The sequence below is a fragment of the Silene latifolia genome, chromosome 5 (assembly GCF_048544455.1).
Source record: "Silene latifolia isolate original U9 population chromosome 5, ASM4854445v1, whole genome shotgun sequence".
Lineage (NCBI taxonomy): Eukaryota > Viridiplantae > Streptophyta > Magnoliopsida > Caryophyllales > Caryophyllaceae > Silene > Silene latifolia.
The window spans coordinates 40,032,463-40,059,862 of NC_133530.1; the positions used below are offsets into that span (position 1 = coordinate 40,032,463).

A 27,400-nucleotide genomic window follows, 5' to 3' on the forward strand; every position below is an offset into this window, starting at 1 on the left:
AAAAACGGGTCTATTTCTTAGCCAACGCAAGTATGCCATGGAAATTGTTAAAGAGGCGAAAATGGAAGGAGCTAAACCCATTAACACCCCCATTCCTCAAAATCACGAGCTGGCACTTGCAAAGGGCCATGTATTGCGAGACCCTACTGTTTATAGAAGGCTAGTCGGTCGGTTAGTGTACTTAACTATCACACGACCGGATTTAGTCTATGTGGTTCACACCTTGTCTCAATTCGTGCACGAGCCAAGGAAGGAGCATTGGGATGCTGCACTTCGTGTCATTCGCTATATCAAAGGCAGTCCCGGAAAAAGAATCGTGATGAGTAAAAAATCGACATTCCAACTACACGGGTACTGCGATTCTGATTGGGGTCGTTGCCCAATGACGAGAAGGTCACTTACGGGGTATTTTGTATCCCTGGGACACACGCCCATTTCTTGGCGAGCAAAGCGACAACAAACGGTCTCAAAGTCGTCTGCTGAGGCTGAGTATAGGGCAATGGTGGCTGTTATCAGTGAGTTACTTTGGGTCAAGAGTTTCTTGACTTCACTCGGGATTAACCACACTCAGCCCATGCGTGTTTTCTGTGATAATCAGACAGCTATGCATATTGCCAAGAATCCTGTTTTTCATGATCGAACAAAGCATATCGAAATTGATTGCCATTTCATCCGGCAACATCTCGTTAATAAAAACATTGTGACGGGTTATGTTCGTAGTAAGGAACAAATAGCGGATCTTTTCACTAAAGCTCTTGGTGGGGAAGCATTCGACTATTTGCAGCGTAAGTTGGGCATTCGTTTGCCCGATGCACCAACTTAAGGGGGAGTATGAAAATATATTAACTATATATTTCATATTATCTCAATGTATATTATTAGATATTATTCGCATCTTGTATGGTGGTTGTTACCATGTTTGTAGGATACGGTTTTGACTAGGGTTTTACCTTTTCCATATCTTAGGATTGTATATATGCACCCCCTTGTACATCGTTGATTATTCATTCAAATACATAAGGCACATTGCCTCTACTTCTTCTGTTCGTTCTTAAGTTTATCAATTAATACAACCTTCAAATAAATATTGAAAGAAAAAAAAAATATAAATTTAGTTATATATAGGCTCGAGCAAAATTGACCTTGCTAGTTTAAACAAGGTGCTGCTTTATTCTTTTCAACTTTGAGTGGGTTTGAGATTGGCACAAGCTCGATGTTTATCGAACATAAAAAGGTTAAGCTAGTGCTCGGCTAGACGAGTTAGGTTACCACCCTTATCTTGGCCTCTTGGGACATTGTTTAAACGGCGTTGACAGCCAAAAGTCCAAAACTCATTGTTTAGCACCGACAAACCCCATCAACAACCATCCCAAGTTCTTCAAAAACTAACCAACAACACTCACATACACATCCAAAATTCAATCTCACTTGATATTAAATCACCAATAATAAACAGGTTAAATAAACCTGTAATGTGAGCAACAATGGCGATGCCATGGAGTGTAACACTATGGATGTCTGAAATGGTTTGGTTGGCGTTAATTGGTTGGGTTTCTTCTTGCTTCATCATCGCCGATGAGATCGCCAATTCTCTTCGCTCTGCCGATATCGCCGTCTTTCATCTTGCTTGATTTCTCTCTCCCTTTCTTCTTACTCGTCAGTTTCTCCTTTTATTCTCTCTCTTTTGTTTCAATTATTCTAAATTTTGTGTTATTTAGATTTGTTAGGGTTTTGATTATGTGTGTACTAGGATTGGTTGCTGTTTATCCAGATTTGTTAGGTTTTTGCTTTTGTGTGTACTAAAGCCGTGTTCTTTTCGACTTAATTTCAGTTCAATTCAGTTGAGTTCTTCAAATCAGTTGAGTTCAGATAGTTTCCATTCAAAGAATGATGCCTATGATTGATTTTTCAGATTTAGCTTGTTCGTTTAAATTTTGTGTTATTAAGATTCTTTAGGGTCTGATTATGTGTATACTACTAGGATTTGTTGTAGAAAAATCATGGAAAATTTGTAGGTAATCAAAATTTGCTATTTTTCCGCTTATGTGTGTACTAAGGGTGTGTTCTTTTGGATTTAATTTCACTTCAATTTAGTTTCGTTCTTCAGATCAATCAGTTCAAATAGTTTCAGCCTAAAAGAGCGAGACCTGAATTTGACTACTGTTTTTGGTCAATACTACTGGTAGGATAGCATGGGATTTTTGCACTTGCGATTTTAAGGTTTTGGGATGATGTTTTTACTTGGATGGTTATAAAGACCTCCTCTTTTAGCAGATAGAGACTAGAAGTTATGAACACCATTACAAAACAACATTTTGTGACACATAAGGTATTGAGTAGTCATGTTGTATACTCTCTTTGATTATGTATAAAGTTCCTCCTTGCTTAAGCACAAGAATTGTTGAAAACTAACAAATGCATTGGGAAAATATAAGCTAAGTAATTTGAAGAGAAGCAAGCCACGGTTTTGACCCCCTCACACAAAACGAGGTCCAACCAAAAATCCGTCTAAGAACTCATGTCGAAAAACGTTACTACTCAATTCTATGGAGAATCTGGAGTATTTTTGTCTGGGAACCTTGCCTAATAGAGCCACCAATAATGAAACAAAATGCAACAAAACCGAGTGATGGAGACATCTACACGGTTTGAGAGGCTTAACAAGGGGTCACTTTCAACCTTTTCTCTTTTGGACAAGCAAGTTCTAAAACACCTTTGGAAGGCTACAAAGAACATGTGCGGGTTTTGTGAGCTTCTAAGAGGTCCATTGTAGTCATAAATAAGTCAATAGAACAAGCCAAAGGAAGGTTGTATTTTTATGCTTTTACTTTATGTCATTTTCATGTGTAAGATTGTGTAAGTCATGTAAGGCCTAGAGGGCCGTTTTCTTTGTTGTTTTTTCAGCTCAATTGTGAGCCTTAGATCTTAGTTAACTTTTGAGGGTCAAGATTGTATGGCTTGTAGTACAAAAGCCAAGGTTTGGACATGGAAAATTCAGATTTAGAATGATAAAAAAACCCAAGATTGAAACCAAGTTTTCATCTAACCATATTCATTGCTTAGTGCTTGAATAGCCCTCTTTGCTTAGTGCTTGAGGTTTGGACGAGTCCTTTACTTAGTGTTGGGATTAGTCTTAGTTTTAACCTATTGCTGTGTGTTCGGGTTAAAACATATCTTGCTCAATTTACGTCCATCAAAGGTATTTGTTGAATGCAAAACCGGACTCAAGTAAATTGTTTTTCTTTTAAGGTTCTCTGAATTGAACAGTCCTCTCGACCGTTTAATTCCCCTTTGTCCGTCCACAATTTCAGTCCTTGTTTCATCTTCAGACAGTCCGCTGCACTGTTCAAATCCGAGTCTTGTCTAAAATTCTCGAGTCCTAGAGGATTCACTTCATAATTATGTGAGATCACAAATAAAAATGGACGAAAAAGGAAAAGGTTACGAGTAGATGGCTTGTACTTGGTCAGCGGAGAAAGGAAGTATTGAACTTTATTTTTGGTGAGAGAGAGTATTAGTGGGGTTGATTATGTATGTTTGTATCATTTGTCATATATCGGGGCTTTTGACATCAACAGAATGTGTAGCTTGTCGTTTTTTAAAATGCAAATAGTCTAGTTTATTTGACACTAGTAAAATATACTTATTCTCAAATTAGAGTTTTGGTTGATTCATCCGCAAATGAAATAGAACAAATACGGAGCATGCAAAGAGAGTGGCAGTAGCAAACTTAAACAGACATATCTCCCAAACCATAATTCACCTTAAACGGGACATATATGGTTGGAAACTAGACAAAAGAGCTACAATTTGTATGAACAAAGTTTTTCCTGAAATGTCATATTGATCCTTGAACAAGTCTTACAAACACATGCATGCAAACTGTAAATGCTGATCTTTGTCCAAGTTTAGTCCTTTTTTGTGCCATGTTTCACTCAAGTCATTGTTAAGCCAATTTAGTCATATTTAAATCCTTGCGTGTCCTCATTAATCATAGAAATGTTAAGTTTCATAGATTGTTAGATTAACCATCCATGGTTAGACATGAAACATCAAAGTTAAAGCTTAAGGGCGCAATTAGTTACCTTGTTGAGAATATGCTAGTACAAAATCAAACCCTCTTAGAAGATAAATTAAATCCTCTTAAAAGATAATTTAATCCTCCTCTTCTAAGTCTTATTAATAAGATTAGATGTATTAGTGTATATTCATAAGTAAACCAAGTGTTGTCTAAGTTTGAACTTTGAACAAAGGAGAAATTAAAGATGAATGTTTGAGTTTTGGGAGCTCAAACCACACGCCTACAAGGAAGGGGGCATAGAGCACTTTATTTCTTGTTTTATCCTGATTTTTCACTTGGAGTTTGGTTTTTCACGTTTTGCACAGCTGAAATGTGGAGTTGAATGGTTGTTTTTCTCTCACTTTTACACTCTTACTTACTTGGCCTACCGCCTATGGGTATGTTGATTCGTTGTTTGAGAATCTTTTGGGTAAAACTTTCAAGTGATTTTTGGCCTCTTAATTACGTTCTACTTGAGCTTAAGGTACCCATTTCTATTTTGCTTAGTGACCCATTGAATATCATTAGTGATCATTTCAAAACTATAAGTCATTTTAGTTTTAATATCATTAGTATCATTTGATTCATTTCAAACTCTAAGTTGCCGTTTTACTTACTAGACGTTGATAGACCATCGGGCATCATTCTTACATCCTCTTATATTACTGCCGTGGAATCTAGGTATTATTCTGTTCTATTGAAGAGTGAGTAGGTTGGGAGCGTAGTTTAAAGAAGCGCACCTCCTGTGCGCATAAGTTGCGCCCTGGATGGTGCACTAGCTAGAGCGCCTTGGTTCATTTTAGGTGCGCCTTTTAGATAAGGCTCACCTCACGAGGCTCAATAGTTCGATCTTTTACTATGCCATTCCTTTTCACCATTATTCCTAAATTTTACTCCTTTACATGCAGCCAACTTAAAAACTCCTAAAAAGGGTATTATCGCCAAAATTTATTCCGTATACTTTTTGCTACCAGAAATAAGGCGCCTCGCGTCCAAACTACGCATGCCTTTGCCTTGCGCCTTGACCTTGTTACCTCGGCCCCTTGGCGCCTCTTCAAACTAAGGTGAGAAGGTTGTTTTGATTTCTTTGTATTAGATCGAATCATCAAACGAAACAACAATTCACGGCTTATTTCAAACGCAAATTCGGAAGTCAATCTTGTGATTTCATTTGATTACATGTACTATTCCTTTATTTTATTTTCACCCCAATTCGGTGTTCTTCCCCTAATCAAACATTCCCCTGAAATCCACCAATTATATTCCTCTAATTGCTTTAATTGTTATCATTGTACCATTTTCTGCTCTTCATAATCTCCATTACCTAACGGCTAGCGTATCTTGATCTGAGCACTTGTTTCTTTCAATTTAGGATTTTGTGTTGTTACTTTTAATTTAGGATTTTGTGTTGTTACTTTTAGAATAAGTTTTTGTTGTTTTATAATTTTGACATTTCAATACTTATATTGTGTTGTTTTATTTCTTCATAGAAATGGATCTGGATACTGAGAATAGAATTGCGTCAATTCTATTGAAAGAGGCTGCAGAATTGCGACGTCAAGCTCAACAGGAGGGCGTGCTTGCTTATCTACACAAGCCCACTGTTCGTGGGCGTCCTAATTCTCGTTTTCTTAGTGCGACAATTCGTGGGATTGAGCAAGGTAATTTTGATCTTTAAGTAATCTATTGTCTGCTTGTCTATTTGTTGTCTTTGATTATTGATAATGGTCCCTCGTTTTATTTGCGAGGTTTGAGCCATTTGGGTTAGCTCTAGTACTTGTAAGTGGCCGCTTGGATTGCGGTTATTGTTAGGGGGTAATGGAGGGAAAGACAAAGGAAAGTAGGGGATGGTGGGGGTGATCATGGTGTATGAAGGAATGAGATGAAGATAGGCTAATAACTACCTAATAAGTACCCAAGGTTGATGCATTACCCTTCCATGGGAGTAATAATTTCTTGTTTAATGTTAGATTGACACATGTAGCGTGATTTAGAAAGATCCAACATTTAGTTTGTCTACAGTAAAAGTTTTTTGGAGTAAAATGGGATTAATGTTGTGTCATGCGTGTGTTAGTTTTACATACATTCCTTTGATGAATGTAGTGATTTTCATTCTTTCTCTTCTATTTTGACTTTTTATTTTATCGTGACTGTTAATTTTTTGTTACGAATGAGGTTTTTTAGATCCCTAGTTGAGTGCGCTGTTTGGTTGCCAACTTGCCATTGGAAACCAGATGGTGTAGAAATTCTTGTAAAATTCAGATAATGAGAGTTAACATGTGGCATTTAAAACTCTGTAAGAATTCTCATTCCCTGCAAAATGGATTAGGCATCTCACTTTCTCTCCTCTAGGTAAGCGAATAACATGGTACATAGTAAATCGCTTTTAAGATATTCTCGTGAAAAATTGAAATGTTCCACAAAGTTTTGTTTCCTAAACTTACCAGATAAGCAATGAGGTCAAATCCTCCTAGCTCTTGCCACAATGTCTCTTTTATCATTTCAGTTTCACCACGCTTCCATGTGATAGCTGTACCCCATCATTCACTTACTAACATTACATGCTTTTTAAGAAAAGCTCTAGCAGGTCATAAACATGTGCGAGAATATTAAAGCACTTTGCTGCGGTAATATCTTGCCCTGAATCTCCTGGCTGTGTGATTGTGTGAATGACTAACGTAAGGATGAAGGATGAAGGATAACAGGATATAATGGTCCATAAGTTTTCTTTTAGTTCTTCAAAATTTGATACGTAATTACGTATTATAACTTAGTGAAATGTGAGCTGCTAGTGACACTATTTCAATGGTGTCCTAGCACAAATAACAGGTGTTACAGTTTGGTCTTTAACATTCTGATTTTGATTAGTTCTTTTGTGTAAATCATGTAAAATAAATTTGATTAATTCTTTTGTGTAATTTTTTACCGTGACAATTTGACATACCGTGACATGTGTTAAGTGTGTTATATTTGCTAGTTGGTTAATGGGTTTAGTAAGTCATGTGAGTTGAATGGCTCAAAAGGTCAAAATTCATCCATTTTCATATAAATAGGTTAGCCCTGTCGGGTTGGGTTATGAAAAATGTAGGTGTAGGGTGTGGGTCATTAACTCATTATGCACGACCTATTTTGTGTAATTGGATCATCTAAGGGACTAAGGGTTGCAGGGACAGTGGGACACATGGTTCGTAGCTCGTGTAAAAGTTCCAATACAGGCACACTTAAATTGGAAATTTTGCAGTGTGTTAAGTATTTTTTAATATGTACTCTGTGCCATTCTTCTTATTGTTTACTGTAGTAATGTAGTTTAAACATCGTGCAGACATTGGAGTAAATGGTGTCCCTTTTTATTACGAAGCGACTCTGGTTTCCTCATAGTATACTAGCTGAATTGATTATGCTTTTATGTATTTAGGCACAAAATACTTCAGTATTCTTTTGGGTAAACTGTGAAACAAGCTGACAACATGAACAAATGGGAGTTGAAAAATATTGTTTTAGCCACATAGAGATGGAAACATGTACTTCGATTCCGTGGTTTCGTCAGAAAAAATTTAAATTCGTGGATATGTGCTTTATAGTACTAAGTTACCCAGTGATATTGTTGTACCTTGACGAGGAGATGTCAAACTATCAATATTCAATATGTCATTAAAATCAGTCTTTAATATCCAAAGAAATTTACCCTTAGACTGGCACTTAACTCTGCCAAAAGTATCTAACCAATCTTGAATTTTGTTGAGTTGGAGGCTGGAGCTCAATTCCTGCAAATAAATACAAGGAGACAAGGCAGAAGGCTCTGTCTATACACTTGTTTAGATGATGGGAGAAAACTTAGTACTAATCTAGGAATATGATTCGGCGGTATTTCATCCCTGTAATGCGTTTTAAAGTTCAAAATGAAATACCTTTTTACAGACCATAGTAGCTGTAGAAGTCCAGAAAATCAATGCTATTTGCTGACTTCTGAGTTGTTCTGATTAACCATGTGTCACCAATCACCATCTTGATTTGTTTTTCAGTTGCAATTGTCTAAGAAGCTTTTTTCCATGTTAGCAGCTAATCGAGTTGTAGAGGTGAATGAAATGTGGCGGGCTCGGAAGAAAGAGCTAGAGATGGACCGTAGGTCTAAAAGTAGGCGGAGAGATGAGGGTAGTAACAGTAGCAGGGACATAAGTTCTGACTCACCCAGAAACAGAAGCAAGAGGCATGGTCCCACTTGCTCATCAAGCAAAAGATCATATGATAATCATCATGTTGGGGAAGATAGCGGCTTGAAGGATGAAGAGCTCGAGGAGTTTCTTCAGTCGAGGTCTTATAAACACCTTACCTCCTAGCGAGTTTGACATGAGACAGTCTCACATGTTCTACCAACCCAAAATCTTATGTATATACATACTCATTTGATTGAAGAGTCAATGAGCTGGTTTTATGTGTGACTGTCTCATACTCATTTTACTTCATCTGAATGAAAATACAAAGCTTCGAAATATTACATTATATAAATGTTTTAGCATAATTTAGGCTTAGAGGAACCACAAGTTTTTGTATCTCCTTCAATATTACTTGCTTTCTTCATTTATAGTCTTGGTGGGTTTTTGACAATTAACTCGGACTCGGATTATTTACCCTTTTTCAGGGTGAAACGTGGAAGGGGCTCTGTAGGGTCAAGGATGGATGAAACTGGTCCCTATCTCCCCGCTTTACCAGAATCAGATGATCAATTATGTACAAATTCTAATCACTTTGACAATGAGATTCCCCAGCGGGTTCTTTTGGGTCCTGAAAGGCCTTCCTCCTTGAAACGTTGTAAATTTTCCGGTGATGAGTCTGAAGAAGAGCAAAAGAGATCAAAGAAGGGTAGTTCAGGAGGGTCCAGAGAGAGACTCTCAAAGAAGCACAAGTCGAGAGATCTGTATTAAAAGAAGAAGAAAAAGGAGAAACGACGTAAGCACTAAGGCAGCCCAAGGTATAGAAATACTTAGCAATGTAACATACGATCCTGGTTTATGATGTTAATAGACATTGTGATTCTACATTCGAGTTGTGTTGTATACCTGTGAAATTATTTATTTGACAAGCCAAGTTGGCAACCTCCAGCAAGGTGAATACTCAATAGGTTTGGGTGTCAGTTGTCAATACCTGTCAATGATGGAAACAACTTGTATTAATATTCATTCCTGCAATTGAATTCCATGTGATCCAACCTCTTAAACAAGGCTCTTGTAAGATTGGATAGTAAACTTTATTGTGCAATTAAAGCAACCACTTCCAATATGTTTTAATATAGGCTCATTGGCATGGCTGTGGACCTGTGGTACCATGGACTTCATTTATTGCTGCTCTGCTATCAAACTATATCATGCAGCAGGTCTTTTGTTATTTGTTGCTGTAGTGATTGAGTTTGGTATTATGTGTATCTCAAAGGCTTGCCTTCATTTTTATTTTATTTTTTGTTCGTTTTAGATGTTAGATTAGATGTGAATTGAGGTACAAGGGCGAATTTGATACTGCCATCGAAGTATCTAACGGGTTTTAAACTCAAGTCTTAAGCATCACTCTTTATAACATTACCAACTAAGTTAACCGACATTTGCAGTTTGTCGTCTTGAGTTCAAAGCACAAGTAATGATATTCAATTCGTGTTATGAATTTGAAATTCAACCGTCCTCATGACTTGTCTTCCACCAAGAAAACCACATAAGTAATTGTATTGTCTAACACAGCTGGTCGTAATTAGTCATCCAAAGCTTCTAAAACAAGGAAAATCCCACCAAATGACGCACATAACCGAAACACACACAATAATTACACATTGATTAAAGTTTCCGTTCAAACAAAGCATTAAAAACAAACTCCATTCCCAATTAATTAACCCACCTCCATTAATACTCCATTTTGTCTTTACTCTAAACTTCCATAATAATCACTTTTTATTAAAAGATAATACACCATTGTCACATTATACTCCCTTCACTTTCTAATTTCCCTTTTTTCTCTTCTATTTGACAACTCCTTCTCACCTTCCGTCTCTCACTTTCTCAAGCAACCTTCAAACTAACTCCCACATAATCTAATTGTTATCTTCCACTACTTATACCAATTTCTTTTCGTAAAACACTATCAAAAAGCTCAAAATTTTGTCAAAAAAATTGCAACTTTTTTCTTTGTTTTATTTCAATGTTGTAATTTTTCACTATTGCCACCATTTTTTCATGAAACACCATTAAAAAGCTGAAACTTTGCCAAGAAATTTGCAAAATTTTCATTGTTTTCATTCCAATGGTGTAATATTGTACTACTTGTTCAATTTCTTCATCCAAAACTCATTAAAAAGCTCAAATCTTTGGCAAAAAAATTGCAACTTTTTTCTTGATTTTATTTATTTAAATGAAGTAATATTGTGAGAAATTTTTTCTTGGTTTCATTTCTAAAGACTAAAATTGCAAAGCACAATTTAAAAAGCTGAAAAGTTGACCAAAAAGATCAAAACTTTTTACTTGGATTGACTTCAATGGGGTGTTCAGCATCTCGTCTTGATACACTAATTGCGAAAGCAATTGAAGATCCTTCATCTTCAACAACATCATCTTCATCACAATCTTCATCAAATAACTCATCTTTATGTGTTTCTTCATCATCATCTTCATCAATTGTTCCAAAAACTCGTTCTTTTTCGACTCCGCTTGTTCATCACCCGGCTATAGAAAAAGGGGATACGCATCATCTTGTTTGTCTAACTTCTTCAACTTATGGTTCACTTAATGTTACTGGTGTTGAAAATGGTGATTTTTCTGGGAAATCTTCTCCTGATTCTGTGATTAACACTTGGGAATTAATGGAAGGGTTAGAAGATGAAGAAAATGTGATTAATTATCGTAATAATAATGATTTTAAGAATACCCATAAATTACCCACTTCTAAATTTGTTGATTTTGGTAGTGATTTTAAGGTGAAACTTCCTGCTTCAAAATTAGGGTTAAATTTGATTGATTCTAGTCGTGATTTTAATGATGCAAAAAAAGTACCCAGTGAAAAATTTGGGGTAAATTTGAGTGATTCTATGATGAAACTGAGTGATTCATATGTGTTTGTGGAAGTTCCTGATGAAATAGTTGAGGAAAAGGAAGTGGGTTTTGGAGCAAACCCTAATTCTAAGCCTCTGTGGAAACATTTGTCTGAGGAATCGCTTCTGTCGAAAATGGACCCGAATGTGTGTAATGCTTATGATAGAGCATTGTTAGCTAAGAAATTGGGGTGTAGTCAATCTGGGAAGGTAATTAAATCTGTGGGTTCGAGTCCGAATCTGTTTGTTTCAAAGAGTAAGAGTATGGGGACTAATGCTCCAGTTGTGTCGAAATTGGGTAGTGAGGATGATGGCATGATACGCGAATGTGAGAATAAGATTGTGTTGTATTTTACTAGTTTGAGGGGTATTAGGAAGACATTTGAAGACTGTTCTTCTGTTAGGATGATACTTAGAGGGTTTCGGGTGGTGGTAGATGAGAAGGACATTTCGATGGATTCAAGCTATAGGAAGGAATTGCAGAGTGCACTTGGTGGAAAGGCTATGAGTTTGCCGCAGCTCTTTGTAAGAGGGAAGCATATAGGAGGTGTTGATGATGTCAAACTGTTGCATGAAACCGGGGAATTGGAGAAGATTTTAGAAGGATGTCCGACAAAGGACTGTGGGTCTGTTTGTCATAGTTGTGGTGATGCGAGGTTTGTTCCGTGTTCATATTGTAATGGTAGCCGGAAGGTATTCCAGGAAGAGGAAGGACGAACGAAGAGGTGCCCTGATTGCAATGAGAATGGATTGGTTCGCTGCCCTGGTTGTTGCTCCTGATTCTTTAGTCATTCTCAGTTAATTCATAGAGATTCAGTAATTATTTCTTTCGATTTTCTGATGCCAAGGTCAATCACATTACTTGTTCTTATGTATCTAGTATCTACCATCTGTTTGGCATTAGATGGATCGAGTTATGGTTCATTATCTCTTTGAACTTAATTGAAAAAATAAAATTGCATTTTTATGTTACTCGCAATGTATCTTATACTACATAAAAGCTGTAAAGGTTGATCATTCTTGACTACTAACTTAAGTATAAGAGAACTTGATCTTTTATCATTCATTCTCGACGATTTCTGGTGGTGTATTATGATTAGTTCATATCATTGCAAATTGGCTACAATGTTGTGTTTTTCTCTTTGTACGATCCAGATCACACTACGATTAACAAAAAAAATGTAATCCCTCCATTTCGGTCAATCTGCCACATTTTACTTAAACTACTCGCTAAAAAGTTAAAATGTAATCCTTCCCTTTAAATCTAAATTTATCATATTTTAAAAATCTCTCGTGAAAACATAGGGACGGGGACACCGAGTCATTTGGATTTGAATAGACGCGTAGGTAAATTGACTTAAACTAAGGGAGCATGCTGAAAAAGTGGAGCATGTAGCTTGAAGATTGATTGTCAGAAATGCATATCAATAGTGAAAAGTGATATTAACTGGTTCCCACTAGAAAGAGTACAAATGTTTTTGTTATTTCAGTTTTCAGTCCTTTTGTTAACATATTTTTATGTGCAAGACATGTTAGTTTAACAGGATAAAGAACGTATTTTTAGATGCATGGGGGTACCTTGTTTATCATTTTGTTTTTGTAGTTTGGCAGGAAAACAGAAAAGAAGCATCATTGTTCATGTGGATTGTTTAGGTGGTGGTTGTGAATTTGTGATTGTATTGTCACATTCTGCTCTTGCTGGCTGCTGTTACTATGATTGTGATGCATTGCCTGAATTGTGATTAGATTTAATGTCCTTTTTATCATTTATTTTTATACAAATTCGCAATTTTAACTCGTCATATGCTTATGGCGCCTCACTAGAGATCACAAGGATTCTCTACATTTCCTCAAAAAAAATGGAGGTTTATTATGAGTAAACAACACTTGAAGGACCCAAACTAACATGTTATGAAGCTTTAAGGACCTAATATATTATTGCGTGGCTTTGAGGACCTATCTCTAACAGAGTTAACATTTCTGTTAACTTTGCTTCATCCAATCTTAATATATGTATATTATATATTACTTGATTTAATTCCATGAATTTGTACGTACACTTCAAAAATATGAGTTGGCCTTGCTTAAGACGGGTCGAATCTTAAGCCGGGTAGTTACACTCACAAAACGAATATGGGGGACAAGGTGGGGGCACCCCCATGTGCCTCCCACTATCCTCTATTTGGACATTTTGTCTCACAAAATGGTATCCGTCTACAACTTAAGACGGATAGTGCCCGCCTTAAGTAAGAATTTGTGCAAAAATATACCTCTTATTAAATGAGTCGGAAACCGATAATCACACAATTTAGGCCTTTGATTAGTTCCGATAAAATGAATTAACGTATATAACTGGAGTTAAGTGTTTTTTAAAGACCTGAAATATGGAGAAAAATAGAAATGAGGACCTAAAATACTAATGCGTAGCTATATATAAGGACCTCGTTTGTACTCTCGTTTGTCGGGGCCAAACTCTGGTCATGAGTACGTTTGGGTCCAGTTCGGGTTGCGTACGGGTCAGGTAAGTTGGGTCATTTTTTAGCTCGGGTTTTGGTTGGATTCAGGTCATTATTGAGCCGGGTCATTCAGATAGATTTGTCAGGTGGTTCGAGTTTTGGTTGGGTCGGGGTCATTGTCGGTCCGAGTTAGAATTGGCCATTAGCACGGGCTGACCCGGCCGGCCTTGGCCCGTTATTTTATGCAACTTAGCCTGACCCAGCGCGGTCCGGCTTTGGCCCGCCGTAGGCCCGGGCCTGGTTTGGGTCCTAAAATTCCAGCCCAGCTCGCCCTTGGTCCGCCATTTTAGCAAAAATAAAAAAAAACAAATAAATAAATTGGCAAGGCCCGCTAGCGCGGCCCGCCATTGACCCACCTTGGGCCCTGACCCGGGTCAAGCACATCCCAGCTCGGCCCGGCCAAGCCCCCTGTCCTGGCCCGGGTTTGACCAGGAGAGACCGGCCCGCCCGGCCCGGCCCGAGTACAGGTCTCCGGGTCATAATCAAGCTCATTTCTGGGTCGGGTAATTATGATAATTTGTTCGATCTAGACGGACTTGGGTCGGGTTTTACTTATTGGTTGGCTCATCAATTTATTATTCGGTCATTTTTTCCAATAATTTTATAAGTTTAAGCTGAGTTATGATCATTATTTAGAATAGTTATAGCTTATAAGGTTAGTTAATATTAAATACCTTAGAAAAGTTGTTCATAATGTCGGTTTATTTTTGTTTTTTATCGCCTTTGACTTTTCATTTCTATCGTTGATATTTTTCGAGTTAATATCGGGTTATCTTTTGGCTCAGCCAACTTTCAGGTCAAATCAGCTATCAAGTCGAGTCTCGTTGAACTCATCAAATGGGAGAGAGTATTTTAATAAACAGACAAACAGTAATATAAATCAATGGAGTATGATAGTTTATATAAATTGAGTTAGTTTCCCTTGAGATCAAACGGATATATCCGTTTTCTTAACAATGGTAATTTATTCATACTACTTAATCCGCTTAAGTTTAAGATTAACAATGGTAATTTTCCTATTTTTCTGAATTGTTTCACGTAGGCATAGCATGTGTGAGTGTGCATGTCACTATCTTGGACAACAGACGGAGAGTAACCGACGTTTACCATAGGTCCTCAAAGCTCCCTAAATAATATTGAGGTCCTTAAACCTCCAAAATGTAATAATTGAGGTCCTTATACTATGGTTTACTCGGTTTATTATCTTTTAATGGTCCGGATCTAATTTAAAATAGATCGGGTGGCTGTAAATACACTTGAGTAGGAAAATGTAATTGAATAAGAATGAGATATCTAATGTAATATGAGTATATTAAAGAGGAAATAGAGAGAAAGAAATGGAGAGGATTCAAATTGAAAATTGGCTTGTTCAAGCTATTTATTTAGCTTCGAAGAAAAATATGGAATCTACAACTTTAAATGTGAGGAATAAATAATTGGCCGAATATTAGCTTAACATTGGAAGATATTATAGCTTAACAAATATTGGTTTGTAAATATGATGTGACAACTCCAAGCTAGGTGGGGGAGAGTGTAACATTGGAGGATATTGTAGCTTAACATATTAGGTGGGGAGAGTGTAACATTGGAGGATATTGTAGCTTAACATATTAGGTGGGGGAGAGTGTAAGGAGCCGCATTTTACTCGCAATTCAGCATCGTAATCCCTGAAATTGCGCGCGCAATCCGGTTCATTTCTAACCCTTAGATTTTTATTTAGTATGCACTTATATATTTTCGTTTCTGTTTTTATATTCTAGTAATACTCCAAGATTACTTCCTGTGTGTCAAATCTTGGAGTTAACTCTTTAGTTTAAGATATGTTTTTATGCGTTTAGAAAACATATTGCTATTCTGCACAATTCATGTTTCATGCTACCAGATATGTAATATCAAATTTGCCTCTGTGGGAGGTACTAGTCAATCAATCTGCTTCCCACTAAATGCTTTCTTATTTACTCGTTGCTTACATTCTTATGAACTGTTGCCTTCATTCTTACTAACGAGCATGTGTGTGTCGACCGTTGATGATCGAGACTAGGGTCCCGACACATGCAAACCGAGACCGATTACGAATGCACTACTGGGCTAGCATTCTTGTCGCGAGATTAGACAAGGGTGCGCGCCACGTGCCAGCTCAAAGTACCGAACCGTGACATTTGGTATCAAAGCCCGCTCTTCACGACGGACTGCTGCATACGATGACGGGAAAGACCGCAGAACCGAGAGGGAACAAAGGAGAAACTAGGGCCAAGGAGGCGGCCTTAGAGAAGTTGTTTGATGAGAAAATTTCATATTTGGAAGGACTCGTGGTGAGTCTGGAGAGCACTGACCAAGCCGTACACGAGACGTTAAAGGGGCACGAGGCTCGCTTTGAAGCCGTAAACGAGCCTGTAAAGCGGAATTAGGCTCGCTTTGAAACCGTAGAGGCATTGATCCCACCTGAGTTCGCGGAAGAGATGGGCTACGTCCACGAGAGACTCGGATAGCTCGAGAACATGTGTAATACATTGATGAAAATGGCTGCAGACGGAAATTTTGCTGGGACTCCCAAGGTGAAGCCGCTTGCACCTCATAAGTATAGTGGGGCGAGAGACTCAAAAGAAATGGATAACTTCCTCTTCGACATGGAACAATTCTTCCGAGTGAGTGCACTCGACGAAACGCTGAAAGTCACTACAACGAGTATGTACCTGATCGATGATGCCAAACAATGGTGGCGCTCCAAATACGCCGAGATTTAGGCAGGGACCGTGGTGTTGGAGTCATGGGACGACTTTAAACGACTCTTTAAGGAACAATTCTACCTGGAGAACACCGACTTTGTAACACCCTCATACACCAAGGTGTCTTACCAAGACCACCTTAGCATATCATAGTGCTACCATCTCGGTTGTCCGAGGTAAAGTATATCAAATAGACCATCAAAGAACAATTATTAAGAGTACAAAACTGTTTAATCGAAATACAACTCAAAGTTAAATCAAAACGATTACAAATCCAAAACAACAAAAAGAACTAAGATATAAGTGACACCGGAAGCTAGCTAAACGAACGGTGATGACACGACCCCATCCATAATCCGCGAGCTACATCCACAACCATTACCTGCTAAACCAACTGCTCACCATCCCCAAATGGATCACCACAGTTGATGTGTCTAATTTATAAACGATTTTACCCCCTATTTTAGCTCGGTTTCATTTGATTATTGAACTTTTATTAGTGTATTTTTGAGCTAATTCCGTGTTCTAGGTGTCTTTGCTTGTATTCATTGTATTTTGTAGGAAATAAAGCATTCGGTAGCTTTTTCCCGTCAAATTTGCAAGCACTAAAGTTCACGAGGCTAAAATAAATAAGACTTGAGCATTGAAGGGCATTTTGGAAAATTCCGAGCAACGAAATCCCGAGCATGAAGAAATTAGCATGGGTTGATGCACAAGTAAAGAAATGAAGATAAGGCCCAAAATAAAGTCCAAATGATCAAGTGGACTTGCAAGCTTAGGATTCCAAATGATGCTCTAACTCGAGGAATTTAGGAGCATTAACACGGAACATTGGATGCCATTTGATAATTAATCAAGGATTAAAAGCATTTAAGCGTGATTACTGCGTCCCCGATCGGGGTGACCTTCCCCTTCGAATTTTACGTTTCACCATCTATTCCTATATAAAGGGTGCTTAATCCGTCATTAGGGGATATCTTTTCTTACACTTTTCATACTCTTAAGCACACAAATACTCTTAGTTTTTAGAATAGTTTACATTTCCTTAAGCATTTCCTTTATGTTATAAACAATTTACTTAAGCATTTCAAGTTATAATCAATCTTTCCATTCAAGTTTGGGTTTCTCATTTGTGTTCTTTCTTGTTCAAGTTCTATTTCCTTGTTACGGTAATTTCATTTCTAGTTTTGATTCGTTAATTCCATTGTTATTAGCATTTCCTTATAATTATTAGCATTTCCTTATTGTTTTTGTTATTACTTTTCATTGTCAAGTTACTATTATCATAAGTTTATTCATAGCATTTTCATATTCGTATTTCATCATAGTTAATTTGCTAAGTATTGTTTCTAATTTCTATGTCATTATCATTTAGCATTATCTCATTTCTCAATTATTCATTTAGTTATAATTCTTTTATCATCATTTTATTCATATCATTTCTTATTAGTTTAGTTTCTAATATGAGTGAGTAGTTTACTTTGTCTAGGGAATAGGGAAGCCATGCATAATTAGTAATTGCAATTGTTGAAATAGGATGTTATGATATCGTCTAATCGTTTCTATCACATGCTTGTATCGTTTGCTAATCTTTGGTAATTGATCATTATCTTTGATTAAATTTGTTAATTCACTTTTATAAGTCGAGAGGCACGAAATTGAATTAGACTAAACATATTTTAGTAGACCGATCTAGTCATAGCGAGAGCTCACTAGAATCCGTTCTATGGTTGACAATAAGGCCGAGAGGTGGTTTTCATTAGACCTAAATAATTAACGGTATTATCAACTCCTAATTTAGCATGAACATTTACATATTTTCATGTGTGAATTCTACTCATAGCAATTCACTACGCAACTCCCATCTCCTTGTATTCGACCCCTACTTTACTACATTCATTTGTTAGCCAAGTCTAGGGTATATTTGTTAGGTGCTAGCAATGTTGTCAGGATCGAGATCCTACTTTGGATCGATCGAGGGACTCAGGATTGAATCGTGGGATCGGATCATAGGATCGTAAGATCCTACAATTAATGCACAATTAAGTTAACTTAGGCCAAATCTCTTGAATTTAAGTCAATATTGTTCAAAGTAACACCAAAAAGGGCCTAAAATCCAATAGTTACCATATAAAACAGTCAATCGTGCAACACATGGGTTATATAAGTACAATGGTACCAAAAACAAAAGGGCTTTTAAATTTCAATAGCCAAAGTTTTGTATTAGGCTCCTATTAGATTACAATACCACTAAAATCATAAAATTCTAGTCATTAGTCAACATATCCAAAGCTGCCACCTTGCACGTCTTCATCTCCAAACCATTGACACTAATACACATGCGGTTTCGATATTTTCGTCTTCATCATCAAAGATCGGACTCATGATCACCAGCATCATGAACATGACTTGTTTCATTTGAGCCAACAACAAAGAGCTCCAACTTCATCATCGCTTATTTCAAGATATTCAACTTCGTTATCTTGCATAAAGGAAGATTGACATAAACAAAATCAGATGTTTCTATGAGACAACTAACAATGAAATAAGCACAAATAGAGGCGTACGTACATTGATCTTTATTCATATCTTCATCTATGTTCTCATTCTCGGTGTGTGATGATGCTTCTCGTGCATATCTTGTTGGTGCTCTATCAATAACATTTAACCATGTTTCACTAGAAGAAAGAATGTGTTCTTCCCTCTCGTAATCCACTCATCATCCGAAGGTAAATCCTCTAATGTAAATTCTTGAATTCTGACTTTCTTCATCGTCTAGGCTTCAGTTTAAGATTATACATTATGAAGACTAAATCATTCATCTTTCGTTGATGTAAACGATTACGCTTCTTTGTATGCACCTGTGAAAAAACTTATTAGAATTAAAATCTTACATACAGCTACTGGCAGTATTAAATATTTAATGGAAAAAAATCATTTACCATCTCAAAAGCGCTCCAGTTTCGTTCACAACCAGAAGAACTACATGTCAAGCTCAGAATCCGTATGGCAAACCTTTTTAACTCCGGACACTCATCTCCGTATGGATCCTACCAATCAGCTAAGTACATGATTTAAAACAATGTTGCTAAACTTATATACCAAGTGACTTGTAATATAGTGTAAGATGCTCAAAGAAAATAACTTACCAGGTGTCTTTTTGTTTCTGGTCGCCACAACAGTAGGCAAGCCAAAAAGACCTTTTGCATTCTTAAAAGCATCCATTTGAACATCTATACGCGTCCTTTCTTCGGGGTCTGACACCATTCTTTGCAAACAAGTATATAAGCCCATTTTCACTTCTAGGGTTGATTTAAAATCTGGACTGTATTGAAATTGCGGGTTTAAGAAGTAGCCAATAGCATGCAGAGGCTTGTGCATTTGAGCCTCCCAGCGTTCATCAACTATGTCCCATATCGGCTTATAACTAATCAATAAAAGAAAGACAAAAAACAGTTAGAGGTAGTAAATAAGGTTAAACTAAAATATTAAAATAGATATGTGTACTTTGTGTAGTGTATAGAAAGTGCTAACATACTTTTTTTCAACACTATTAAAATTCTCTTTGATTTGATTTTTTGCTCTTGACATCGCCTCATAAATGAATCCCATAGCAGGGTTCTCATCGGAGTCTACCATATGAAGAACTTTAACTAATGGCAAAGCAGCTTTCAAACATGTGACAACTCCGGGCCAAAATCCTCTAGTATCTAAGATGATCCTTTGTACTTTCTTCCCTTCAATTGATTTACCAAATTTGCTATTTCTCCATTTAGCAGAAGCAAAAAATGCGAGGAGAGGGGCCTTTTGTTCATTTAAGCACCTTAACATCAAATATGAAGTAGCGAATCGAGTAACTACAGGTCTAATCAGCTCCCTACCTTTTGTAAACTCTTTCATCCAAGTATGGACCAATGTCCTCGAGTAAACGTAAGTGGTTACCTTTCTTGCTTTAGTTATTGCTACACCATGACTCTTAATCTTTTTATCAAGATCCTCCAACATTTGATCAATACAATGTGCTGCACAAGGTGTCCAGAATAGTTTTTGTCTTTTCTCCATCAAGCGTTCCCCAGCTGCTTTATAGTTCGCAGCATTATCTGTAACAATCTGCACAACGTTCTCTTCACCAACCTTCTCTACAACAACATTTAGCATCTCTAATACTTTGTCGGCAGTTTTAGAAATGTTAGATGTGTCAATAGATGATAGAAAAACAGTCCCCTTAGGACTATTTACTAAGAAATTACAAATGGAACGTCTTTGTCTATCACTCCACCCATCAGACATTATGGTACACCCTGTTTTCTTCCATTCCTCTTTGTATTCATCAAGTATTTTCATCACATTTTATACTTCTTTGTCCAAAAATTTCACTCTAATCTCATGATAAGATGGGGGTTGTAATCCAATACCAAATTTAGCAATCCTTTCAATCATTATTGGAAATTCGGGATTGTTGACAACATTAAATAGGATAGCACTTGTGTAAAAAAAGCGAGCAATCTGTTGACACACCTCCTCCAAAGGATCGTATAATAATCGCGATCCCACCGATCCTAACGATCCTGGACCGATCCTAGTGAGTACCGATCCGGAACGTTGGGCGTATTTTGGATCGTAGGATCGTACGATCCTACGATCCGGATCGCGATTTTGACAACATTGGTTAGGTGTGCTATAGCCTATCAAATTTTGGCGCCGTTGCTAGGGAGCCGGTTTTGTTGCATTTTGAATTGTTGACTTCTATCTTATTTTCTTTTGTCTTGAGGAACACTTGTTCCTTGAGACCGTTACTTACAAGTTACTTGAAGATTGTTATCTTATGCCCATGTCCTCTCGCACAGGAGAATTGCTTCCTTTTGATCCGGAGCCCGAGAGAACTTTCCGTAGCTGACTCAATTATTTCAAGGAGCTTTTCGAATATTCTAGTCCCGGTGGTTTGCCAATTACCAACTCCGTGACGAAGAAGAAGGTTCTAGTTCATCATCTCCACCACCACCACCATCACCAATCAAGAAGATGGTGAAACTTTCTGATCATTCCAAGCCCACCGCGGCTATGCTTCCTAGGGGTATCACTGCTACCCAAATTGGAGCCGCGGATTTTAAGATCAAGCCGGCTTTCATTAGCCTTGTGGAGAAAAAGCAATTTGGGGGAAGTCCTTTGGAGGATCACAATTTTCATGTGCAAAACTTTTGTGACTATTTCTCAATGATTAGGCAAACGGGAGTCACACAATCTCAAATAAGGGAGATACTTTTCCCTTTCTCATTGAAGTACAAGGCTAAGTTATGGATCAATAGCCTTGATAGAACCACCATGGAGATCACCAATTGGAATACTTTGGCTCTTGCTTTTTATCAAAAGTATTTTCCACCAGAGAAGACACAAACTTTGAGGAGTCAAATCACGGGGTTTCGTCAGCAAGGGCTAGAGAGCCTTTATGAAGCTTCAGAGAGATACAAGGAATTACAAAGACAATGCCCACATCATGGGCTGGATCCTTGATTTCTCGCTATTACATTCTGCAATGGATGTTGTGCCGAGTCTCACCGTGTTCTCGATTCCGCTAACAATGGGAGGTTTGATCAAATTGACACCGATATTGCTTATGCCACAATTGAATCCATGGCGATTCATGATTCGCAATATGTCAATTCCTGAAGTACACCACTAAAGACAAAGGATGAGTCGTCCGATACATCCGTCTTGAAGACTCAAATTGCCTAGCTTCAACAAAAATTGGAGGCCCAAAGTGCGGCTTCATCTCTTCAACAAGTCAATGCCATGTCCACTACCGGCCAAATACTTGTTTGTGAAGGTTGCGGAGGTGCGGGACATTACACTGCCCTATGTCAGGCTACCATTGAGGAGGTAACTGCTTTTTAAAGTTTTAGACAAAGTTCATTTCCATCAGGTACTTTTTAAAATACTTACAATCCTAATACCAAATACCACCCGAATTCGTCTTACAAAAGTGCAAATGTGCTAAATCCTCAACCCCAAAATACTTTTGTGTCCCAACCACCACAAAATAATTTTGTGCCTCAACAACAACAACAAAATACCTTCATTCCACAACAACAAATGTTCAATTACCCACCGGGATATCAAAATCAAAATCAAAGCCAAAACCAAAATCAAAGGCCACCACAACAAAACTTTCAACAAAACTTCAAACCAACCCAAGGTCAATCTTCAAATTCCCAACAAAATGACCAAGGAGGGAGAAAACTTGAAGCTTTGGTGAAGCAAATGGCTAATACCTAAATCGAATTGTTGGCTCAAATGCAAAAGAGCGATCAAGCTCACAATGCCGCCACCAAGATGCTAGAGAATCAAATGGCTCAACTAGCCACTTCTAGCTCTCAAAGGAAAACAGGTCAACTACCACCTCAAGGTGAGACACCACATGATGCCGTTATTGCTATTAACTTGAGGAGTGGTACCAAGTATGATGAGCCCCTTATGCCCAAAGAAAGTGAGAAGGTACTTATTGAAATGGAGGTTTCTCCTATCTCAAAGAAAGTTGATACCATTCCAAAGAAGGTTGTTGAGCCTATTGTTATTGAAAAAGTGAAAGATGTGGAGGATGCTCCTCCAAAGAAAGATGTTGAAGTCAAAATTCCGGAAAAAGTCAAAGTGCCTTTCCCTCATCGATTGGCTAAATACCAAAAGGAGACTCAATTCGGTAAGTTCATGGAAGTGGTGAATAATTTACAGGTAACCGTTCCTTTTACCGAATTAATCACTCAAATTCCATCTTACATTGAGTTCATGAAAGACATTTTAACTAAGAAGAGGACTTTTGATGATGTTGAAACTATAGCATTCACCGCTGAGTGCAGTGCTCTTTTGCAAAATAAGTCCCCTCCTAAGTTAAAAGATCACGGTAGCTTTTATATTCCATGCACCATAAACACCTATATTATTGACAAATCTTTATGTGATTTAGGTGCTAGTGTGAGTGTGATGCCATATTCTATTTGTGATAAGATAAATATGAGAGTCTTGAAATGTACTAGTGTCACTTTTCAAATGGCGGATCGTTCTATAAAACGCCATTTCGGAGTTTTGGAGGATGTTCCGGTAAATTTTTCATTCCGGTTGATTTTATTGTTCTTGACATGGTCGAAGATGCCCAAATCCCAATCATTTTGGGTAGACCCTTTTTACATACTGCGGGTGCGGTAATTGATGTCAAGTACGGTAAGTTAACCTTGGAAGCTGGTGACGATAAGGTCACATATAACTTGAATAGTGCCATGAAGAGTCCAATGCTTGAAGAGTCTTGTTAATCTATTGACGTTTTGGATATCGTCGATGTTGTTATAAAAGACTCTATATCTCGATCTTTGGCTAAAGATCCCTTGGAGGCACTCTTGTTATTGGAATCATTTGCAGGTGATGATGAGATTAGAAGTGAGGAAGTGGATGCTTTGGAGGTTGATTTGGATGGTGAAGAGCTATCATTGGAGGAAAGCTCACAATTTTTAGATTTGGTTTCTACTCCTCAAGATCTCGAGGTATAAAAACTCGAACTTAAACCCCTCCCCTCTAATTTGAAGTATGCTTTTCTAGATGAGTCGGAAATGTGTCCAGTCATAGTTAGTGCTCATTTGAGTGAGAGTCAATTGACTTCATTGCTAAATCTGTTAAGAACTCACAAGAAAGCCATTGGTTATAATCTTGATGATTTGAAGGGCATAAGCCCGGATTTTTGCATGCATAGAATTTACCTTGAAGAAGATCATAAACCATTTGTCCAAGGTCAACGGCGTTTAAATCCGAACATGCAAGAAGTGGTTAAAAAGGAGGTCATTAAATTGTTGGATGTGAGAATTATTTATGTAATTTCCCACTCTAAATGGGTTAGTCCGGTCCAAGTGGTTCCTAAGAAAGGAGGAACCACCGTAGTAAAAAATGATAAATAAACTCATTCCCACTAGAATTGTGACGGGATGGCGCATGTGTATTGACTATAGGAGGTTGAATTTGGCCAATAAGAAGGACCATTACCCATTACCCTTTATTGACCAAATGTTGGAAAGGTTGGCATGTCACAAGTACTTTTGCTACTTAGATGGTTATTCCAGTTTCTTTCAAATATCCATTCACCCAGATGACCAAGATGAGACCACGTTTACATGTCCCTATGGTACCTTTGCTTATCCTAGGATGCCTTTTGGTCTTTATAATGCCCCCGCTACTTTTCAACGTTGCATGATAAGCATCTTTTCTGATTTCATTGAATCTATCATGGAGGTGTTTATGGATGACTTTACCATTTATGGTTCTTCATTTGATGCATGCTTAACTAACTTGACTAAAGTTTTTAAGCGTTGTGAAGAAGTTGACTTAGTGTTGAATTGGGAAAAGTGCCACTTCATGGTCAATGAAGGAGTGGTGCTTGGGCATATTGTTTCCGAAAGAGGAATTGAAGTGGACCGTGCTAAGGTCCAAGTTATTGAATAACTACCCCCACCAGTAAATGTCAAAAGTGTAAGGAGTTTCTTAAGCCATGCGGGATTCTACCGCCGTTTCATTAAGGATTTTTCTAAGATTGCCAACCCCTTACGGAGCTTCTTTTAAAAGATGCTCTATTTGTATTTACTAATGATTATCTTGAGTCTTTTCATAGGATCAAGAAGGTTTTGATCTCTGCACCTATCATCCAATCACCGTATTGGAACTTGTTGCCATTCGAACTCATGTGTGACGCAAGTGACTATGCGGTAGGTGTTGTGATAGGACAAAGAAAAGACAAGGTGATCCATGCTATATACTATGCTAGAAAAACCTTGGATGCGGCTCAAATCAATTATGCCATCACGGAGAAAGAGCTACTTGTCATTGTCTATGCCTTAGACAAATTTCGCTTTTATTTGATTGGGTCCAAAGTCATTGTTCATACCGATCATGCCGCTTTGAAGCATATCCTAGCCAAACAAAAGGCCAAGCCAAGGCTTATAAGATGGATCTTGTTCTTACAAGAATTTGATCTAGAGATTTGTGACAAGAAGGGGCCCGAAAATGTGTTGCCGATCACTTATTCCGTTTCAAGTATGAAGATGGAGGTATTGATATACCTATTGATGATTCTTTCGCCGATGGCTCCTTGATGATGTTGGGAGCCAATACTCCATGGTATGCCGACATAGCCAACTTTCTAGTTGGAAAAGAGTTGCCACCCGACCTTTCATATCAACAACGGAAGAAATTCTTACATGATGCCCAGTTCTTCCTTTGGGATGATCCTTATTTGTTCAAACATTGCTCCGATGGGCTATTCCGGAGATTTGTCCCGCATTGGGATGTGAAAGGAGTGCTTGAAGGATGTCACTCTTCTCCTTATGGTGGTCATCATGGACCATCCAAGACCATTTCAAAGGTGTTGCATCCGGTTTCTATTGGCCTACCATGTTCCAAGATGCCAAGATTTTGTGAGGGCATGCGATGCTTGACAAAGAACGGGCTCAATTTCAAGAAGGCACGAGATGCCTTTGAATGGTATCTTAGAAGTGGAGGTGTTTGATGTGTGGGGTATCGATTACCAAGGGCCATTTCCTACATCTAGAGATAATCGTTACATATTGGTCGTCGTTGATTATGTCTCTAAATGGGTAGAGGCAATTGCTACTCCCACCAATGATGCCCAAGCCGTGATTAAATTGTTCAAAAAGATAATCTTCCTAAGATTTGGTGTGCCTAGAGCGGTCATTAGTGATCGTGGTACTCACTTTGGTGAGAAACAACTTGATGCATTGTTATCAAAGTATGGGGTTTCCCATAGAAGTGGCTTGGCCTATCATCCACAAACAAGTGGCCAAGTAGAAGTTTCAAACCGTGAGCTCAAGTCCATACTTGAGAAAGTGGTTGCCAAGTAGAGCATAAAGCTAGATGACACCTTATGGGCCTACCGTACTACATTTAAGACACCTATTGGTACCTCACCATATAGGTTGGTCTATGGAAAAGCTTGCCATATACCGGTTGAGATGAAGCATAAGGCATATTGAGCGGTCAAGGAGCTTAATATGGATGCCAGTTAAGCGGAGAAAACGATTATTGAAACTCAATAAGCTTGATGAATTCCGCTTACAAGCCTATGAAAGTTCCCCTCTTTATAAGGAGAAGACAAAAAGGTGGCATGCCAAGAAGATTTTAAAGAAATAATTCAAGATCGGTGATAAGATACTATTGTTCAATTACCGTTTTAAGCTATTTCCGGGAAAGCTTCGATCAAGGTGGTCCGGTCCATTTATCGTCACTAATGTCAATAAGTTTGGTTCCGTTGAAGTAATTGTAACACCCCGGCCCAAACCGGGTCGGGAGCGGTTACTTATGATAGCTCACCAGGCTGTGTACATGGCCCACAGATCAACACGGGTCCTTTATAGCGCATTTTGTCCTCACTCATACGCATCCCGGGAACCTTCCCAGGAGGTCACCCATCCTAAGACTACTCCCAGCCAAGCACGCTTAACTTTGGAGTTCTTTCGCATGGATGACCATAAAAGAAAGTGCACTTTGTTGATATGAGTAGTACTTTTAATCCTTTTAAGCACTAGTCATTTAAGCCTATAACTGGACCTTTTCAATTACCGTAGGGTGTTACATTAATGACTACCAATGGAGAAAAATTCAAAGCTAATGGCCATCGTTTGAGGGTCTATTATTAGAATGTGATCGTTGTAGTTGTAGAGGAGGTCACCATGAATCCTCTACCTTTGGAAGCTTAACTCATTCAAGCTTCTTACGTCGTGCAGGACGTAAAATCAGTGCTTCTCGGGAGGTAACCCGTATTTTTATTTGTTTTTGTTTTTAATTTTCGAACAATTTAATGTTTTTATAGATTTAGGAATAATTTCTAGGCTAGTTGGTATTTTGAAATGTGATTTATAGGTGATTGAAGATGATAAGAAGGCCTTTTGGTGAGTTAGCACGCTTCCCCATGAAAGGAACCCCGTTCGGGGTCATAACTTTTGATTTTCGAGAAAGGAATAAAACATATCCAATGAGGAAGTCA

The 27,400-nt window shown here is 37.9% G+C and overlaps 4 protein-coding genes and 1 non-coding gene across 5 annotated transcripts; 3 read left to right on the top strand and 2 right to left on the bottom strand.

The window, feature by feature from the left end:
* Nucleotides 1-1,484: 1,484 nt before the first annotated feature.
* LOC141657304 (uncharacterized) lies at nucleotides 1,485-1,656 on the top strand. Its single transcript, XM_074464482.1, has one exon. It carries the CDS (start codon nucleotides 1,485-1,487, stop codon nucleotides 1,629-1,631), a length of 147 nt encoding a protein of 48 aa, XP_074320583.1. The 3' UTR covers nucleotides 1,632-1,656.
* A 3,331-nt stretch (nucleotides 1,657-4,987) lies between these two features.
* On the top strand, nucleotides 4,988-9,316 carry LOC141657303 (uncharacterized). Its single transcript, XM_074464481.1, has 4 exons — nucleotides 4,988-5,124; nucleotides 5,551-5,721; nucleotides 8,120-8,372; nucleotides 8,700-9,316. Exons 2-4 carry the CDS (start codon nucleotides 5,553-5,555, stop codon nucleotides 8,980-8,982), a joined length of 705 nt encoding a protein of 234 aa, XP_074320582.1. The 5' UTR covers nucleotides 4,988-5,124; nucleotides 5,551-5,552; the 3' UTR covers nucleotides 8,983-9,316.
* A 718-nt stretch (nucleotides 9,317-10,034) lies between these two features.
* On the top strand, nucleotides 10,035-12,140 carry LOC141657306 (uncharacterized). The gene has a single exon (XM_074464483.1). It carries the CDS (start codon nucleotides 10,575-10,577, stop codon nucleotides 11,904-11,906), a length of 1,332 nt encoding a protein of 443 aa, XP_074320584.1. The 5' UTR covers nucleotides 10,035-10,574; the 3' UTR covers nucleotides 11,907-12,140.
* Nucleotides 12,141-19,209: 7,069 nt separating this feature from the next.
* LOC141655260 (uncharacterized) lies at nucleotides 19,210-20,658 on the bottom strand. Its single transcript, XM_074462347.1, has 3 exons — nucleotides 19,907-20,658; nucleotides 19,518-19,795; nucleotides 19,210-19,229 (listed from the first exon to the last, which is right to left on the bottom strand). The coding sequence occupies exons 1-3, from the start codon at nucleotides 20,656-20,658 to the stop codon at nucleotides 19,210-19,212; spliced, it is 1,050 nt and encodes a 349-aa protein (XP_074318448.1).
* Nucleotides 20,659-21,762: 1,104 nt separating this feature from the next.
* LOC141658184 (small nucleolar RNA R71) lies at nucleotides 21,763-21,869 on the bottom strand. The gene has a single exon (XR_012549085.1). It is a non-coding gene; the product is annotated as a small nucleolar RNA R71 (small nucleolar RNA).
* Between the last annotated feature and the right edge of the window lie 5,531 nt (nucleotides 21,870-27,400).